Source organism: Acartia tonsa, chromosome 1, assembly GCF_053477335.1.
Source record: "Acartia tonsa isolate MP-2025a chromosome 1, ASM5347733v1, whole genome shotgun sequence".
NCBI classification, from domain to species: domain Eukaryota; kingdom Metazoa; phylum Arthropoda; class Copepoda; order Calanoida; family Acartiidae; genus Acartia; species Acartia tonsa.
This window is the reverse complement of record NC_137260.1, coordinates 22,579,429-22,598,506: the sequence shown is the minus strand read 5'-3', so window position 1 is coordinate 22,598,506 and position 19,078 is coordinate 22,579,429. Positions and strand designations below refer to the sequence as shown.

The window sequence follows — 19,078 nt, the reverse complement described above, 5'->3', positions numbered from 1 at the left end:
AATGATTATATATCTCTTAGCGTATTAATATTAAGACCAGTAGAATTTTTACTATGCATGATATTGCTTTCAAAGTGTTTATCTAGTATTGCAAATAATATTATTTATACTTTTGATATTAGTAAAGTGTCTAACAAGTAATAATTAAACTTAACAGTTTGTGTCTGTTTGTCTGTTTGAACTGATATGGCTCTCCTGTTCAGTAAAGCTTCCTCTAGGACTTGAGAAGTATTATTTTTTTTTTTTTGGGGGGGTGGGGTACCTCCACATCTCTAAGAGTAATCGCCCCTTAGAACTGATTACCCCCCCCCTTTTATAACATTTCTTTTTTGATTGCAAAAACTTATGGAGTAGCCACTAAACAAATGCTTTTTATTGACCGGTTTACATGAACGTCATTTTCTATTTGGGTGGCTTGTGCCTATCTGCGCTACTATCTCCATCCCACTTTCAGTCACTACCTCATTATTTTTTACAATTCCATATTACTGCGCTACTTTCTCCACCCTTTTCTATGCCACGCCCCCATTTTCTACAATTTCGAATTATAGAAATTATAATTGTAAAACAGAGATATTTTATCAGAAAATCAAATAGTTGTTCGCGGATAAGAAAATATAGATTTTGATATTTTCTGTTATACTTGTAGTACAAAATACATAGTTTTTATAGTGAACCCTTCTACATTTAAGGTTGGTCCGTCTGTAAATAGGCATGTTAGAATTGTCATATTGATTTCAAACTTGGCAGGGTTATTCCTATAACGGTTTACTATCACTATTAAAATGATTCTAGTTTTTATCTATTTTCTCTGTTGGTTATAGAATTACTTTTACATATTTTTAAAATTATTAGTCTGGGATCTTCTCCACCTACCAATACCATCCAACAACCTCCCCTCCACCATAAAAATTAACCCTTATGACACGAAATAAAGCAGTCATAACATCTCTAATAAACGTATATATAATGTTCTTACAAAACAACCAGAAAAAAAGTTAAAAGCTAAACAAGAAGCTAGGAGTGTGTCTGTGTAAGCAAAGATTTTCTGTACATAAATGCACAAAGTAATATTAATTTTGGTTCATTATTGGTTCATGGACAACCAATCATTTAGTTTTTACTTTTAGGTAGAATTTTTATTGGTTCTCTGCTAATTCCAAAAGTTTAGATATATGATAAGAAATTCATGTAGGCTTTTCAAAGAAATTATGTTTATTACCCATCTGACTATAGATTTAAAAGCTTCTTTTTACGTTAATTTTTTAAACAAATGGACGTATTAAAAAAACGAATGGACTTATCTCTTTACAAATTTCAAGAGCGCTTAACCTTAGTATCGGGTATTTGGTATAAGTTTTTTTTTTATAAATGTATGTATATTTTGTTATTATTTATATCATATTTCAAATTAAAGGATGAACACTTTTTAAAAGTTAGACACAAATGCAAGTAAAGTTGTACTTAAAGCACCTGCCTTAAAGGGAGTGTCATCACTTTCACCTAATGGATCAAATAACCTAATCATTATTATCACAATATGCTTCAATTAAATACATTGTTACCAATTTCCCCACCTGACCCCACTCCCTAAAAATTTATATATTTTTTTTAAATACATATCTTTAAAACAAACGATTGCGTCCTTTGAGAAATATAAACACTATGAGGAAGTGAAAGCACACCACCTTAAAACCTTAACTGTGTATGATCAAGGGGTTGCAAAGAACAATTATCTATAACACAAAGTAGCTTGATGTCTGTCCGTCTGACCGTTTTTTTTGGGGGGGTGGGACACCCCCAACCTCCCAAAAAACGAAAAAAAAAACCCCAATTTTTTTTTTTTTAATTAGAAAGTATTGTGGGCACCTTAGTGGGGGTACTTAATTTTTTTTTAACAGAAAGTAGTGGGGTTACCTTACTGGGGGTACTTATTTATTTTTTTTTTAATTACCTCTTGGGGCAAAGTCCCTAGAGGCTAGGGGCGAAGCCGCTAGTCCTAGAAAAAGGAGAAGATGAAAATGAGAAATGCAAAAAGAAACTCAGAATGTTAAATAGGATGTTAAAAAATAAGATGAAAAGAATGAGAAAGACCAATATAGAGATATAATAGTTATTTATTGCATCGTATTATAGACAGATTTACAAGGATATTAAACTGGTATTGATTTTATTATTTTTATTTTAATATTCGTGAAAACTTGTCTGTAATACAATGCTATACATGATTTTTCCGTATGGCTGAAAAAGGTTTCAAATCCAGCGGGTGTTAATCGGTTTCTAAGCCATACTGGAAAAACAAATGTAGATAAATAAGAGACACATTAGGAGAAGGACAATAATGAAAGAAAGATAGATAGATAGAGAATGATAATGAGATTGGTAATGCGACGAGTTAAGGGTCAAAGTAATAGCTTAATTTCATATTAATTTTCAAGCTTTCTGTATATGTGGTTTCATAATAGCAAATGATAAAACAGCGTATGGGAGATATTAACGCATGCAGAGAGAGGTGGGGTAAATTAATCAAGAAGTAAAAGAAAAAAGGAAAGAAAAGAAAATAAACCAATTAAATAAAGAAATAGAGATAGATATTTGAACAGGAAGATACACATAGATCATTTTCTATAAGTAGAGAAATTGAGTTAAAAAGATAGAGAGAAAAAAATAGAGAAACAAAGATAGATTGACATAGATGGACTAAAAAATAATATACATAGTTAAATAGAAAGAAATTAATAGAGATATTGATCAAGTTATTGAAATACAGATAGATAGATTATTCTTTGCTGAATTATACCCTAGTCTCTACACATAATATTAATTATGCATATAGGTGGTCTTAAACCACAGACATATATAGAGGAATAGTCAGGTATCTTATATATCATGTATAACATTAAAAAACAAAAAAATGATTTATTGAATATTCTCATTATGTTTTTTAAGGCTATTATATAATCAAATTAATAACCTCAAAAAATAAGAATCCATTTTCTAATCCATCAAAACTCATTGAAAACTCACATCTTTTTTTATCATCTTTGCTTTTTAGTAATAGCTTAACTATAAAAAGCTTTTTACATTCTATGAATTCTAAGCATTTAACTAAGAAAACCATTATACAGCAAAGCAACGAAATGCTATATAATAACAGTATAGCAGTTCTAAAGAGAAAGCTGTAATGTATAATTTAAAGTAATCTCTACTTGTGTAGCCCATGTACATACATTCAGACTAAGATCTTGTAAACGGCTTGTTCTGCAAATCAACTAGAATATTAACCAAACTCCTAACTTTTTGTATCGTGAAACGCATACTAGTATTTATGGCATCATATTATAGACAGCTTTCTGCGGATAAGAATATAAAAAAATTTAAACCAGTTTTCTTAGCACCGTGGGGCTAAAGGCCAGGCTAACAAAACTTTTATTAATTTTTGTCATTTTTATTTTAATATTAATAGAAAATTGTCTGTAATACGAGGCAAAACATAATTTTCCGGTATGGCTGAGATCCGGTTCTAATTCAGAGGATACAAATCGGTTTCGAAACCATGCTGGAAATGACATTTTTGAAATTATTTTATACATTTCTGAATTTGAACATTATATGTATGGCAATTAAAATGCGATTTGAGTGTATTGAAATTCGTAATCACGATTTACAATCTTAAAAACTCAAATTTTCAGAACTTTAAAAAGAGTTAATGCTTAAACATACACAACTTTCGGAATGCTGTAATCACAGGGTTAGTGTGATGATTTCTACGGTAATCAAGGCACTTTACACACCTTTTAGGTTTAATCCTTTGTAAAATAGATTAGAACCAGCTTTGTTGAAACAGAAGACTTCATCTGTATGTCATTGATTATTTTGACCTAAGCATGCAAACAGGGGTAGCCAGTCTAACCAATAATTCTACAAAAAATCACGAAACCTTATTAAGTATCTGGTGGTATATTTTGTTTTTGTTTTGTAAGTGAAGAGAGGTGGGAAAGAAGGGGAGGAAAAGGAGAAGGGGATTGGGGGGAAATTTTCCTTTAGAGTTGTTTGTCAGACTATGATTCCCTTGTCCCTGCATGGAAATATCAGTACTTTCAATTCCTTTTAAATACTAAATACTGGTAAGAGACTTTTGGACTTTTTTTCTTTTCTTTTTCAACTATTAAGAAAATGCTTGGATCACAAAGTATAATCTTGATCTTACTTGCATAAATATTTGAGATGTTGTAAATAACTGTATAAAGAACATAAGCTGTTAAATACTTTACAAAATATCAATACAGAAAAAAATCAATGTTAAGCATTAAATAAAATTTTGAATATAAATAAAATAAATCTATTTTCTAGGGAAGAAGGGAAAATTGTATCTTAAATTATACGTGTAGCCTCAATCTTTGACTTAAAAATCTGGTGTGTTTTGTTAAAACTTGCTAGGTGGTTCAAACTAGCCGTGATCAAACTTATCCAACAATAATTTTGTTCTACTATTATAATCAGGGTTTTACAACAATATATCGTCCATTGCATACCAGTTAGAGTATCAACAAATTTTAAATACACAAGAACAATTTTAAAGATATTTTGTTCAACTTTACTATCCTATTACCTATGTGTTGTAGCAAATCTTCTACACAACTATATCCGTTTGTATCTCCACGATGGAAATAAGGTTTAGAGATACGAGAGAAATCAAATATATTATTAATTGACTCCATAATTCACTTTGTCCGTCCGGATGGTTGACTGTTGTACTATGTTTTTTCTTTAATGCATTTCTTAATTTGTTGCCGATGGAAATTACCATCCTTGCTTTGTTGTTTTTTTTACTACCCTATTATCGCTGATTACAAATAGAACAAAATTACATGCTATATTCTTTAAAAATGGCGATCCACAAAGATTTTACTAAAACGTATAACAGAAACGCAACTGTAAGTTGAAATTTCACGAAAATTTAAGGACAATTTCTAACGTTTTTGTACAACTCTTGCATGCACAACAACACAAGTAGTGTAAATAAAAGTAAAATCTGTGTATATAAATCCGCGAAACACATATACGCAATGCGTACACAACACAACAATGACGCATCAAAACGCAACCATAATTGTTGTAACTAAATACGGTTTTTAGTTGCTTTCTTGCACGAACAAATATATTGAGATGCTATTTTTTTAAAACGTAACTGCTGCACCTGTAGCTTCTAGGGTATTTCTTTGTTAAATTTAAAAAGTGTATGGGTGCGTCAATGCAATGCAAAGGAATTTATTTAGCCACAACCTTTTTGAAAATAGCCTAAACCCTGACAAGGAACAAATCGAACCTCTCTCTTTAAAATTAGAGACTCGTTGTTTCAGCCATTGTCAACAAATTACCTATTCAACCCTCTTCAGTTTATTCACCTCCACTTCTGAAAATATACCTGGATTTTCATTTAATTACCCCTGTGCCTGCGAGGATGGCAGTGTATTTGTAAGTAGTGTGTTTTTCCAATTTTAAAAGTAATGTATATGTACCTTTCATCTGACTTATCTAATGAAAAAAATAGGAGGGGAATAGGGTAAAATTAAGATCAAAGCTTTTGGTCATATAATGGCCTTTGGACAAGTAATGTAACAATCCTATTAAACAAATTATTAAAGATTTTTGTCTGAAGCTTAAGATCTCAATAATTATCTCAGGATTAAAGCCTAGTCAAATGATAGCCAATCGGAGATTTGGACAAGTTATAGAGTAGCTTCATAACAAATGTATGTCTGTATGTCTTATTTTGGGAATACATGTAAGTTGGATCATAAACAATTTAAATATAATTGTCCAATTACATTGAAATAATCCATATAAATGTTATACATAAATGGAAATATTTTTAAGAATTTCAAATTATTTTGTCTAGATATATGTATATAGGCTAATTATTAATCTATTATGTATCCAGTTCTTTATCTTCAAACTACAGTATTCGCCCCTAGCCTATAGAGGCCCTTTTATATTGATTTTAATATATAAAAAAGACTAAAACTATCCCCATGACTATCCCCATTTGTAACAAATTTCAAATTGAACAAAACCCCTCATTTCTTTGAATCAAACTAGCGGCTGCACATCTAGGGGGAAGGAAGGTAGCATCATAGCCTAAAACTATCCAAAGACCTATGTAAAGCTTGCATTAAATAGAGAGTTTAATCGGTTCAGTTACTTGCGGGATCTTAATGGACACGCAAAACAAAATGAACGATATTTTATATTTGACAGCAAAATTTCAACAACGTAAAAAGACAGATGCGTGCACAGTGTTTAGCCATGGGGGTGTTAGCACCCCCCTATCTACTCAACTTTAATATCAAAAACCTTGTTTTTGCTGCCCTAATGGTCTTGGAAATCACGTTTCACAGTGCTTTTACCTGAAAACAAAGATAATATCTTTATTTCCTATAATTTTTATAATTTCCTGTCCATCTTTACAAAGACCTGAGTGATTTAACCCCCTTCTTCACACTTTTCGAGTGTACCTCTTTGAACATGAACAATTTAGACATCAAATCTAGAGTGTTCCTACATTGTAGTTTTATACAATACTAGCGGCAGCATCTAGGGTATCTGTATTCTCTTAGGTAGACTTTAATCTAACAATAAAATAGCCTAAAACCATCCCTAATTCTTTGTTAAACTTTCCTACAATGAATAATACAATTGGGTAAGTATTTATTGAAATCATAAGCTTGTAAAAAACTTTATACCTCACTACTTTATATACTAAGGATATGTTCATAATAATACATTGCTGCTGTATGTTTGTAAGTTTTTTAGAAGACTAATGTCAAATTTCATATGCATGATACAAAAAGACTGAAGCTTTTCTGTGTAATACAATTTTAAACTAAAATCAATGGTATTATTATGTTTTCGAATCCATTTCACCAAATCATATATTTCCATACTTATAAGTTTAATTATAAATTAAGTATTCAGCATATGAACAGAATAAAGAATTCTATAATGGGATTATTAAAACGTATATCAGTATTATTGCAATATCTTCGCTTCTATAGGACATAAGCGTCCTTTTTCATATTACTTTTGAAAGTTGTAAAGTAAGAGAATTATAAATGAGTATACAGGATATAAAAGCACTGAAGCATATGTGCTTTTCTCTACAAAGGGATTATTACAACTTCAACCAGTGTTCAAATAATATCGCGCACAGATTATTAGCATATTTCAAACTCTTATCTAAAGCAATACACTGTGTGACTGTCTTTATGTTATGTCTATCAAAGCGTTTAAATGTCTCAGAGAACTTGCTCTTTTTATACTTCTTAGTTACATTAATCTTCATACAAAGTGTTCAGTATATAGTTAAGACAAATCCAAAATGCCTTTCATCATTGCTACCTTTTATTTTTTGACAGACCTAAGTCCAGAAAAGTCTTACTTTTAATAACTATATAATAAACAGGAAAAATCTTAACTGAAAAGACCAAATAGATAGAAAAAGAAATAAAAATAACTTAGTAATTGTATGAAAACACTATTGCATAGGGTCCTAATATAGATGGTTAGAAAGCAACTCTCTTAATCTACATCCGTCAAAATATAATTACAGCTTGTTCTAGTCCAATGGTTAGGTTTTAATCTATCAAATTTAACATCATCACTTACATTGAGGGGTGTGCACAACAATGTTAAGTCAGGTGGGTAATATAAACCAGCCTTTTATCGATATGGAGCTTCCCTAAAAATACGCATACAAGCAGACAATCATCCTTGTTTTAAAGTTTACTTGCTACGCTATAACTTATACTTTATTTCTTTTAAAATTTTATATTGAACTTATTACAAATTTAACTAAAGGAATGACAAAATTCACTTACAAAGATGTAGCGAAGCCTATTTGGCACATTGACTGTATTTTATGAAAATAAATTAAGACTAAAAAGCTTATAATCAGCAGTAAGGCTCTTTCGAATATAAAAACAACTCTTGAGATAATAATTTAAAAAGTTTCTAAATGTTTAAAATTGCAATTTTAATATATTTAAAAAAGGATACCCTGGGATAGAAAACATAAAAATTCAATGGAAAATACTGGAAGACTTTTTTTACATGAATGTTTTATAGCCTTTCCATTCTTAGGGTAGGTCCGTCCGAACGTTTTTAATAGATAGCCCTTAGATAAAAAACGTAAGTTTGTCAATAAACAGTAGAGCTTCACTTTTTTTTATGTTGTCATCCTTGCTATAGTGTAGCTGCGCTTTCTTTCATTGTCCAGGAAGCAGGTTTGGTTATCAAGCAGACAAATTAAGACATTATATTAATGGATTTAATGGTAGAATGATTTCATGTAATATACAATATAGTCTTACATTTGTAATCTTATATGAATTACTATTACCAAATAATATCAACTAGAATTACTGAAACCCTTTTATGTATTTTTCTTTGTTCATTAAAAACAAGGATGATAATACCTATAAAAGTAAAGCTAAACTAACACAGTATTGAGAAAAACGCTTCAAATATACAAAATCTTAGTGATTACAGAGTTAATAGACTTTCTACTGAACTGTTACAGGAATCACAATGCAAAAATTTAAAACGAAAGGACAATTCTAACATGCCTAATTTAACTACCTTTAAAGCTTCTCTTTTAAAAAGTAATTTAGTTACCAGTTACGTGATATTAGAAATGTTTCTTTCTAAAAGCATTTTTGTATGCTCCAAAGATAAATATTCTATTATAAATTCAGGTATCAGAGGATTATTGCTGCTTCTATTATGCGAAAACATTCTATGTATATAGTAGCTCTATTGTATTGCTTTGCGTTAGATAATTTCATAATATTAAGTTCTAATTTCAACAAATTGTATTGTTTGCTCTTGGTAGCGAAGCTGTTCTATAATTACTAAGTTTTAATGGTTTGGTAAGAAATGCATTTGAAAGAAGGAAATTCTTGACAAAAAATTTTCAGATGTTTTTATTTTATATGCGCCGAGAAAACCAGTTGTTATCCGTAAAAGCTGCTAAAAGCAGTTTGTTCGCCATGGATGTTGAATGCTTAATTATGCTCCAAAATGATGATAATGTTGACAAGAAGTTTTAGCCGTCTATCTTTTGTATGGATGTTTCATTCTTAATTAAGCTTCATATTGATGGGAATGTTTCAGCCGTCTATCTATCAGCCGAGAAAATAACTTTTACCCAAAAACTTTTAAGATGGACAGACAGACATTTCGAATTATAGAGTACCTTCGCTACTAAAAACTTCATTGTAAGGATGAAATATGACAAATTTTTAGCAAAATTCCTAAAGAAACTGTTTTATCTCCATCATTATTTCTATTTAATTACACAACCTTTATTCCTGCGTTTTGATGACATGAAAAAATGGTGTGAGCATGATTTACAAAGGTGTGCCAAAAATTTCTAAACTTCAACAAAGACAAGGATGAGTAAGGACTAAAGAAGCGAAGCTATTATGCCCTAACGACATACAGAAAGACCAAGGAACTGTGAACTGTGGAAAAGCTAAGCTGTAAAATTATGTGTATAAATAGAATAAATATTAAATATTCAGTAATTCCAGTGATAAAATATCGTATGCATGGCCGTCAGACCAATTAAAATATTATAGTAAAGCAAAACGATATAAATTAGTCTATGAATCATACGTTTGCAATAGGGGGGTGTCCATGATCACCTTAAAATCTAAAATTGGGAAGGCCTGCCTAATTCTTCTTCCATCCCTAACAGTTTTCCACCCCCCGTATGAATCCCTGTGCTCGAGCTACTGGTATGAATAAAATAGATATTACTCTAAGCCTGAATATAAATAGACTTCTAGCAAAATTTGAGTTGGTTAATCCTGTTTGCTAAAAGGATAGCATTGATTTTTATGTTATTAGTAGTAAAGCTATTCTGTAACTATCTTTTGTTCTTTGCGATATCGGAAATCTTACATAAAATTTTTAGTATTCCTTTTTGCCTTTTATAAGTTTAATTATAAATATTTTATTATTTGCTTACAAATCTAAAAATAGATATTAAAGAGAGGGGAATAACTACTGTATGTCCCCATACCCATGTATGTGTACCCTGTGCCGACTTTCAAGTTTCAGTTGGTTCTTTGAACATCAGCCAATAGCGTCGCGACGCGTCGTGATATTAACACAGCCAAGTGGCTTAAAAAAACAGAAAACAATTTGCTAGCAGACGAAAAAGGTCCCTAACATTGAATACAGGTAGATGTCTAGTTTATACATCTATACTTCTACATTTATTAAACAGACACTCTTTTTTTCATCTTTTTGATTGTTATCATCCTTGTTAATAAAACTGTATTTGTGTGGAAACAAGGATGACAACATAATAAGTAGAGGAACAAAGATAAATCGTGTTTGCACAAGGGATAAATTCATATGTGTAATATAGATCCAACAAGGATAACTGTGGTCAAAAGCATATAAAATTTATTTTAACTTTTTTTTCAAAATATGTTAACAACCGCTGGTACGATTATCAAAGAAAGCTTCCTCTTTGTTCAGTGTTGGTTTTAAGGAGCTAAAGGCTAAGCCGTATATCTATAAAACATAGTAGCTTGATGAATGTCTGTCCGTCTGAAGCTTAAGATCTCGGTAACCAATGAACCGATCGGATTCTACTCTTCAGGGAATATTCCTACTGGTCCTGTGGTGGTTTTAGGCTATTTTCTAGGGGGGTGGGACACCCCCAACCCACCAAAAAACAAAAAATTCTCCCCCATTCTTTTTTGCAGAACATTTCCTTGGTCCTTTTTTTTGCAGAACATTTCCTTGGTCCTTTTTTTTTGCTGAAGATTTCCCTGGTCCTTTTAAGAATTTCGCCTTAATTTTTTTATCACTTCTTGGGGAAAAGCCCCTAGAGGCTAGGGGCCAAGCCGCTAGTAATTATATAATTAATTAATTTTCATCGAATCCTAACTTTTTATTACCGAGGTTTGTATATTCAGACATACTGACAAGGATAATTATAGAGCAGCCACGCATAAAGAATATTCATTTCATTGGAATTCAATAAAATTTTGTATGATTAACTACATCTGTTCGGATTAAACATGTATAGCTTTATTACATAAAAATGGACCATTAATTAAACTTTTTATCATTACCTATTAGAATATTAATCTAGAAAAAAGCTACAAACCATTTGACCGGTCTATCAGATGCATAGACCTCACACTTTTGAAGGGTAAAAGAGATCTATTTGTAATATCATAGTATTAACGTATTGACAATGCAAAGTATAGAGTAGCAAACTTTGAAGAAAAAAAAAGATGTTTGAACTGACTAGTACTTTATTTGATACTAACATATATGTATAGGTCGATAAATATCACATTTTTGATTTAGAAAGCACATTTATTTTAAAGCATCTTTAGCTAACTTTTTAAAATAAATTTTCACTCTTTCGGTTGAAAATATTTAGTTTTATTTTATTTTGATAGAGAATTAGCGGGTTCAAGATAAACCTCCATTAATTGTGCTCCGTTAATGGGCAGGTTAACATTGTCGAACCGTTTGGATTTTCGGCGGGGTGACGCCGATTTGAAGGCAAGCTCGATTTTTGGAACACTTAAATCACCGTTATTGGAGTCGGGCTGGTATGGATTGGTGTAAACGTCCACTGAAGTATTGTGTGTATGCGCGAAACGGCTGGGAACAACAGAGGACGGTGATTGCGGCGGTTGAACCCGCCGCCGTGAAGCAGCAGTTGACCGCGTTGATGATGTTCTAAAATTTGGACGGGATGTGATTGTGGCCGTGACTGGCGGAAAATGTGGCCGACTACCGCCGGTCAAAATGTGACCAGGAATGATTTCTGGCGGATGACTGTATCTTTGGCTGGAGTATAGTGAACTGTTTGTGACACTGCTTCTAAAGCCAGAATCCTCTTCAACCCCGGCCAACCGTGGTGAGGAACACGGCGATGAGGTAGTATCACTGCTGGTACCACCGCTTCCACTGGTCCGCGAGCTGTTGTGCTCACAAGTGCACTGGTAGGACACGGTTTCACTGTACTCTTCTCCGGCGGGGTTCTCAAGCTCGGCGTAAATGCGATCCCCGTCAATTTCTCCTCCTTCACTATTATAGTTCATCACAGGAGGAATGTTACGGGGTAAAACAACTGACCTTGGCGAGGTCATCTGATTCAGAACAGCTGATTGTAGAAAATTTTGGCGGGAAATGACATTAGTTTCACTTTGACAAGGATCGTCTATTGTCTCATAAATTGGCGGTTGACTAGATGAGTTTCCGCCGTTTGCGGCGGCAGCATTTGCACATTCTTTGTGCACAACATGAAACGGTACACCGCCGATAATTAATGTTTCTAACATCTGTCCAGGTTTATTGCTGGTGCCAGGTGCACTATTCATACCTGGACTTTTTAGGGATCTAATGCCTGTCACTAAAACACCGTTGCCTCCGCCGTTTGTTGGCGTATCCGGCGTCTTTTTAATGTAATGGTTTAAATGTTTGTGTGTAGTATGATTATTGTACTGTTGCAGAAGTGTACCAACAGTACATTGATGGTGCTGCAGGCTGGAAGAACCGGATCCCTCCTTCTGGATAAGGTAACCACCAAGGTTTCGGCTCTGGCGGCGATGTCTGAAATGAAAAAGAATTTTTAGTCAATGTATTACAAAACAATGCATTGCGTCATAGTCATAGTATTGATTATCGTTATAAAGACTAATTAAGACTTGATGAAAACGGAAGCAATGCTGTTTTAAATAGTGAAAACACTGAAATAAATTATTAAAGATGATATCATTTTATGAAATTTGTAAATAAACAAAACTTTTAAATGCATTTCATGATAATTTTTCATATTTAAGTATAATTTTCTGTGTAAAATTGAAAATTATCCCATTAAAAATGACAATTCTTTATTAAAAGTGTCAAAAATTAGATACACTCATATTCTTTTGCATTTTAGTTAATTTTATAAATAAAAAAGTTTTCTGTGGGGAACTTTAAAAATTTTTCCATTTAGATGAGATAAGACCTAAATTATAAAAATTCCAACACATTCTTTTTAGAGTAGTGGTTACTTAGCAATGAGCATATGCCTTTTTTTAACATGTTTAAATTATAGATTCAAAATCAAAAGTTTAGCGTTTGAATGTTTTCTTTGGTGTGAGAAATTCTAAGAAACTGATGCAAACATTTATGCAATGTTGTAGTGTTTATTTTTGCACATGTATGTATATAGTATTCATATAAGTGTAAAATCTTGTTGATTTTTGCAAAATTTTCAATGACTTTTCTGTTTTAATTAAAATAAGTTTAAGTGAGCATAAATTTTGTCATGTTTAACATTTACAATGCGATGACTTTTTACACATTTTTTATTGAGCTTGAAAAGAGATCGTTCTTGCAGGGGTTGCCAAATTTCACAAAAATTCCTTTTTTTCTTACTTTTGTGTTAAAACATAAAAACGTTTGAGTAAGTAGCAAGTTAAAGTAAGTAGCAAGTAGGTATAATAAAAAATAACCATTTTCGTTAAACTGAATGTTTTTAAATATGAGGAAATTAAATTCTATGTTTCGGCATCCCTGAATTTGAGATAGAGACATGTGTTGATTTCACATATGCATAGCAAATTTATGGCCCAAATACCAAATAAAATCATGTTCATTCATTCTTACATAAAATTCCAGAGATATATTGATAAGGCTAGCTGGTCCGATTTGGAACTTTTCATATTTCATAAAGTGAGTTCTGAAGATTATATAAGATTTTATTTTTAATAATTTTAAATTTGCTATGTTTTTTTACTAACTTGTAGGTATAAATGAAGGGTATATATTTAGGCAAAATATGTGTAAAGGGGGTAACGAAGGTGTTTAGGAGATAATAAAGAAGATAAGGGGAGAAAAGGGGCGGGGTTTTTAATGTTTGTAAACTGAAAGAGGGTGGAGATTAAAGAGGAAGTAAAAGGTGACAAATTTAGATATTGTGTGATGTTTTCTTAGTGTAAAATAGAAAGTAAAAACAAAATTAAATAAAAGAAATTGAAAATTAGAAGAAATATTTTTTAATTTGAAAAGGCAATATTTTAGAAAATGTCACTCTCTTTTTTTATAATTCAAACCCGTAATCAAAAATATATTCTAAATATAAATTTAAGAAGCTAATCTATAAGGGTGGGATAAATAACCCCTAACACCCGTTTTTTATATGCCCTATAAAAGATATAAAATGTTGTAAATAAAAGGCGGAGCATATGGATATTTACAACTAATAATAAAATTTTTATAAAACTAATTGACAATAAAATAAGAAATATTTTAGAATTTATTAACTAGCATTATTAATTCTATTTTTATATGGGTCATATTTTTGGCTCATAAGCTTGTAAATATTTCATAAATTCAATTAAAATTGGAGAACAAAACAATATTTTATGATTTAATGACATTTTTCCACATTAAAAATTGAAATACGAGACACAGTGTTATGTGTTTAAATGATTACAGCTACATGTTTTAAATTAGATAAGTGTGTATTTTATTTTATCTAAAATAATGCTGACTCAAAAAAAGGAAAATCATCCATTATGATAAGTTATTAGTCATCATAAGAAGAATTATCTTGCCTCTAGGTTTTCTGCCAGTATGAAATATCAAAACAATAATAAGTTTGAATTAAAAGTCACACAACCTAAAATAAAGACTGAGAAAAGATGCTATGTACAAATAAATATTGATTAAAACAAATCTCAATGCTCTTTATAAAAATCAAATCCATAAAATATTCTTTTAATCAATATTGATTATTTGGTTGTGCTTTTTATATTTTTTCTATTATAATGTATTATAAAAAAGGTAAAATTATATCATATTCCCCGTAGCATAATTTTAGGTGGCGTTGTTCTCATAAAAATTTTAAAAAGAGCAACGGAAAAGGATATCTATTCTGTAAATAAATTAAGCAAAAAAGCAACCAGATTTTTAATTTTAATAGCTTAAGATATTTTGTTGCAACTTTTCTATATTTCAGATTAAACTTAGATTTTTTTATGACCATTTAAATTATTTTTTTTCACGTATTGATTGTAAAATATCGGCTTTTCAATTCAAATGATGTAAATTTTAAAACATCTTTCTCGTATTCATTCGAATCCGGCGGATAGGAACCGGTTCTTATCCATACGTACATTCTATATCCGTGGAAAGCGGTTTATAATACGATGAAAGAAATAACTATTCTCTGTCTATCCCTCTTTGCTCTAATATACTCTAACAAACAAACACTCACACACATCAGATGTATAAGTTACTCATGTAACTAATTGTAAGGTATTGATCCAGAATTATACAAAAACCAAACGTTTCCAGGACAACTAGATTTTATAATATAACAGTAAACTGTATGTCTAATTTAAAATATTTTTCTAATGTGATTTGTGAAAATAAATTGTTTTGAAAATCGACCGTTTACTAAAAAGTTGAATAGAAAAGCAAATTTGACCCATCTGTGTACATAGAACAAATAGGAGCGCGAAACTAAGATTCATTGACAAGAAACTGGCCTATAAAAAGGATTAATTACATTTTAAAAGTTGTTATAGTTTTGTTATAGCCCGTTAAGATCTCGCTAACAACTTTACCGATTAAATTATCCTACACCCAAGGGATATCTTTTTAGACTATTTTGTTTTGCCCCCTCTTTCTCCATGGAGTCCCTAGATTCTAGGAGTGCATCCGCTGGAAGCGTCAGAAAGTGGTTAAGTAAAAGTGTGCTTCTGCGTAGAAATAAAATTTTCATGCTCCCAACTGCATGGAAGTAGCTATGAAGGGGGGGGGGGGAACAAAGTGGGATGGATAAACAGTAAATAGATAGTTTAGTAAATAAATAGATAGATAGATAAATAAATATAGATTATATAATTAGATGGATAAGCAAACAAAATTATAGAGACAGTCAATAATAGACAAAAAAATATTAAAAATGAAAAAATAGAATAAATAAAAAGTTAGATAATTATATCGATAGATCTGTATAGTAATCTAATAAAAGGGGTATTAAATAATGTGTTTAGATGTATCCCAATTACTTGCGTTGACATACAATTTCATTTCTACTAAATGGTATTTGATGAGGGTATAACTAACTTATATCATCTATATGCTTTATTAAGCAAAATTACTTAATATTGAAAACTGTATATCCAACGTAACACTAATCTTACATGACGTTACTTTATAGACGTGCAAGGGTTGGCTTAAAGAGGTGTTTACCCGCCTGAAGCTTATTTTAGCCCCCTCCAAATTTTCAAATTACATTAGATTACCCCCTCAAACTTTTGAAACCTCTCAATTTAACCCCTTAAAAAAGCTTTGACGTTTTTGCATTACTTTGTTGATACAATAACAAGACCAATGTATAACAGGATTTATTATACTGACAAATAACATGTTTAGACAGATAGCTGACAAATAGCTACAAATAAACCATCTCAAAAATAAAGTAAAAATCAATACATTTTCTACAAAACTAGAATAAGGGTAAATATATGGCTACTGTAAAAGATTTATGTTTATATCTGTGACGAATTATTATTAGACTAATAAAATACTAAAAAATCAATAAATTACACATTTTTTCTTTATATATGTAGATCTTAGATTAAAATAGAGACAAATATGTCCATAAGATGAGCAGCAATGACCAGTTACTTTATAATCAGCTTACTGTAAAACTTTAAAAACTTTTAAAAAAACAAGGACAATTATATGTACAAGTAACAGCGCAGCAATAATAATGTCTAAAATAGTTATTAAAGAAGATATCAATAGCGAGAGAAGATCTTATAATTTTCATCTATAAATTAATTCCTGTAACTGTCTGTGATGAGCAGACGGAAGTACAGACGAACGTACAAACACAAGAAACTAATTATATATACGTTTTCTCATTTTTATATGCATAAAGATGGTTTTATAACTATATTTTCTTTTAAAAAAAAGAAGTATGAAATTACAGATTATGAAAGGCATATAATTTTAATGATTTTTATTCTGATAGCGAGTTTGGCCAGATATCTATATTTCCCACAACTTTAGGTTACAAAAAGACTTCACGATATCAGCTATAATTTATTAATTTAAATCTTTTTAGCCCACTTTTAAACTTTGATATACAGCCATTATTAGATTAGCGATGCATAATTTATGTTAATTTTTAGGAATATTGTCAATTTAAATGTCGATAATATGTTAACGCATCATTTTTTAAATGCCATGTAATAGTCGACCTTAAATACAGATGATTTTATGTAGCCACTGTACTCTTATGTTTAATTCAATTGAAGGGTGGTTTTAAAAGTGCCTTTTCAAATTCATAAGAAATTTAAATGCAAAAATGCCAGGAGCCTGTTTAACTTTTTTACTTGTGGATTTTTAAGAATTTAGAACTTGATTCTAACCCCTTGGAGAAATTTTAGTAGTTTTCTATACGATAATTATTATTTAGAAGCTGGTTTCTAAATCTTTTAAAGTTTTTACAATAAATAATTACTGTAATTTGAATTTTAACAAAGTAATAAAAGTTTAACAATTTTATAATTTTTCTTTAAGCTATAACTTAAATGTTAACGTCTAAATCAAAGTTTAATGTTAATTAAGAAAAGAAATCTTTTTGTAGTTTGATAAAAAATTTCTAATAATACATATCGTATCTATTATCTAAGTTTTATTCAATTGCTAGAAATATGAAATATGAACATGACCAAAAAATTAATTATTTTTTAAAAAAGTTAATATTTCAAAAAATTTTACTTTTGATGAAAAAAATCTTTTTTGTTAGTTTCCTGTAAAGAATACAAATCTGAACTTACCTAATAATGAAAGCTACCAGGACTAGAAGAGAAATAACAATAGAAATAGAAGCGACTACTACAGTTATCACATTATGAAACATGCCGCTCCACTGCTCATCACTATTCCTTGTTATACTATGCACTACAGGGTCATTGGGACATGTGCTGTCAGAGCAAGGTATCACATCGCCGAGCCACGGCGGTCGTGGCGGCGGCGGTAGGTCAAATATCGGCGGGGCACAAAACTCGCCCGCCGCTATATCACAATCAGAAAACATGGTGAAGGATAAAAGATGTTCAAAAGAAATATCGTCATCAAGCTCCTCCATGGTGTAATGAAATTTATCGACTGATAAATCGACGGACAAATAAATTAGTATTCTCCGATAGTCCCTTCCCCTTCATGCTTCCCTTCCCCCTAAATCACCCCTTAAAGTGCATCTCTGACGCACGCTTGGACGCGCTCAATGGCGCTCTCTGCACGGGTTATATCGCACGTCGGGCCGTGCCAGTACAGAATAGTTTTTCATGGATTTTTTTAGTTTCAATAAAGCTGACTTTTAATTCTAAAATATATGTTGTATAATGAATGTTTTGCATACAAAATGTGAAACAATTCCTCACATGTGACTTTATATAAATAAGATAAAAAATCAACAAAATTTATTCTAAATTCTAAAAAAAATAACTAAACATGAATCTAAAATTATTCTTTAGACTTGATTAAATGTTATCCTATCCTATAATACAAAGCAGTAAGGTGTTGTTTTTGACTGTAGAAGAATCTCGCTAACCATTGAACCGATACGGTTCTCCTTTACATTGTAGCTTCTCATAGGCCCTGGGAAGTTTCATTTCTATTTTAAGGGAGGGTACCTAACCCCACCCAACCTATTTTTTATTAAATACCCCTAGAGGCCTCTAGGGGCGTAGCCACTATTTAAAAATGAGACAAATGCATCATTTTTGGTTACCAAATGATTTCTAATTTGGCAACTAATTATCTATTTAAGTCCCAAAACCATTCATGAAAAAAAGTGGTAGGTAATAATAATTTGATTATAGTCAGAAATAGACAAATTTAAAATAAAGCTGTCTCAAAATGCTGATGTTTGAAAAATTCCCTTTTGACATAGGGGAATATTTTGCGACGTTCTGCAAGGGTCTCTATTCGGCACACGACAGATGTTTCCCTTAGGGGGAAGGGG

The 19,078-nt window shown here is 31.0% G+C and overlaps 1 protein-coding gene across 1 annotated transcript; it reads right to left on the bottom strand.

Annotated features, from left to right (window-relative positions):
• Positions 1-11,321: 11,321 nt before the first annotated feature.
• LOC145315053 (uncharacterized) lies at positions 11,322-18,216 on the bottom strand. Its single transcript, XM_080155105.1, has 2 exons — positions 17,889-18,216; positions 11,322-12,651 (listed from the first exon to the last, which is right to left on the bottom strand). Exons 1-2 carry the CDS (start codon positions 18,197-18,199, stop codon positions 11,478-11,480), a joined length of 1,485 nt encoding a protein of 494 aa, XP_080011231.1. The 5' UTR covers positions 18,200-18,216; the 3' UTR covers positions 11,322-11,477.
• Between the last annotated feature and the right edge of the window lie 862 nt (positions 18,217-19,078).

Excerpts from the sequence above, each read along its gene's own strand:
- LOC145315053 (XM_080155105.1), bottom strand. The coding sequence starts at position 18,199 with ATGGAGGAGCTTGATGACGATATTTCTTTTGAACATCTTTTATCCTTC. Across the intron at positions 12,652-17,888 it reads CTGGTAGCTTTCATTATTAG|ACATCGCCGCCAGAGCCGAA; the intron begins GTAAGTTCAGAT and ends TTTTCATTTCAG.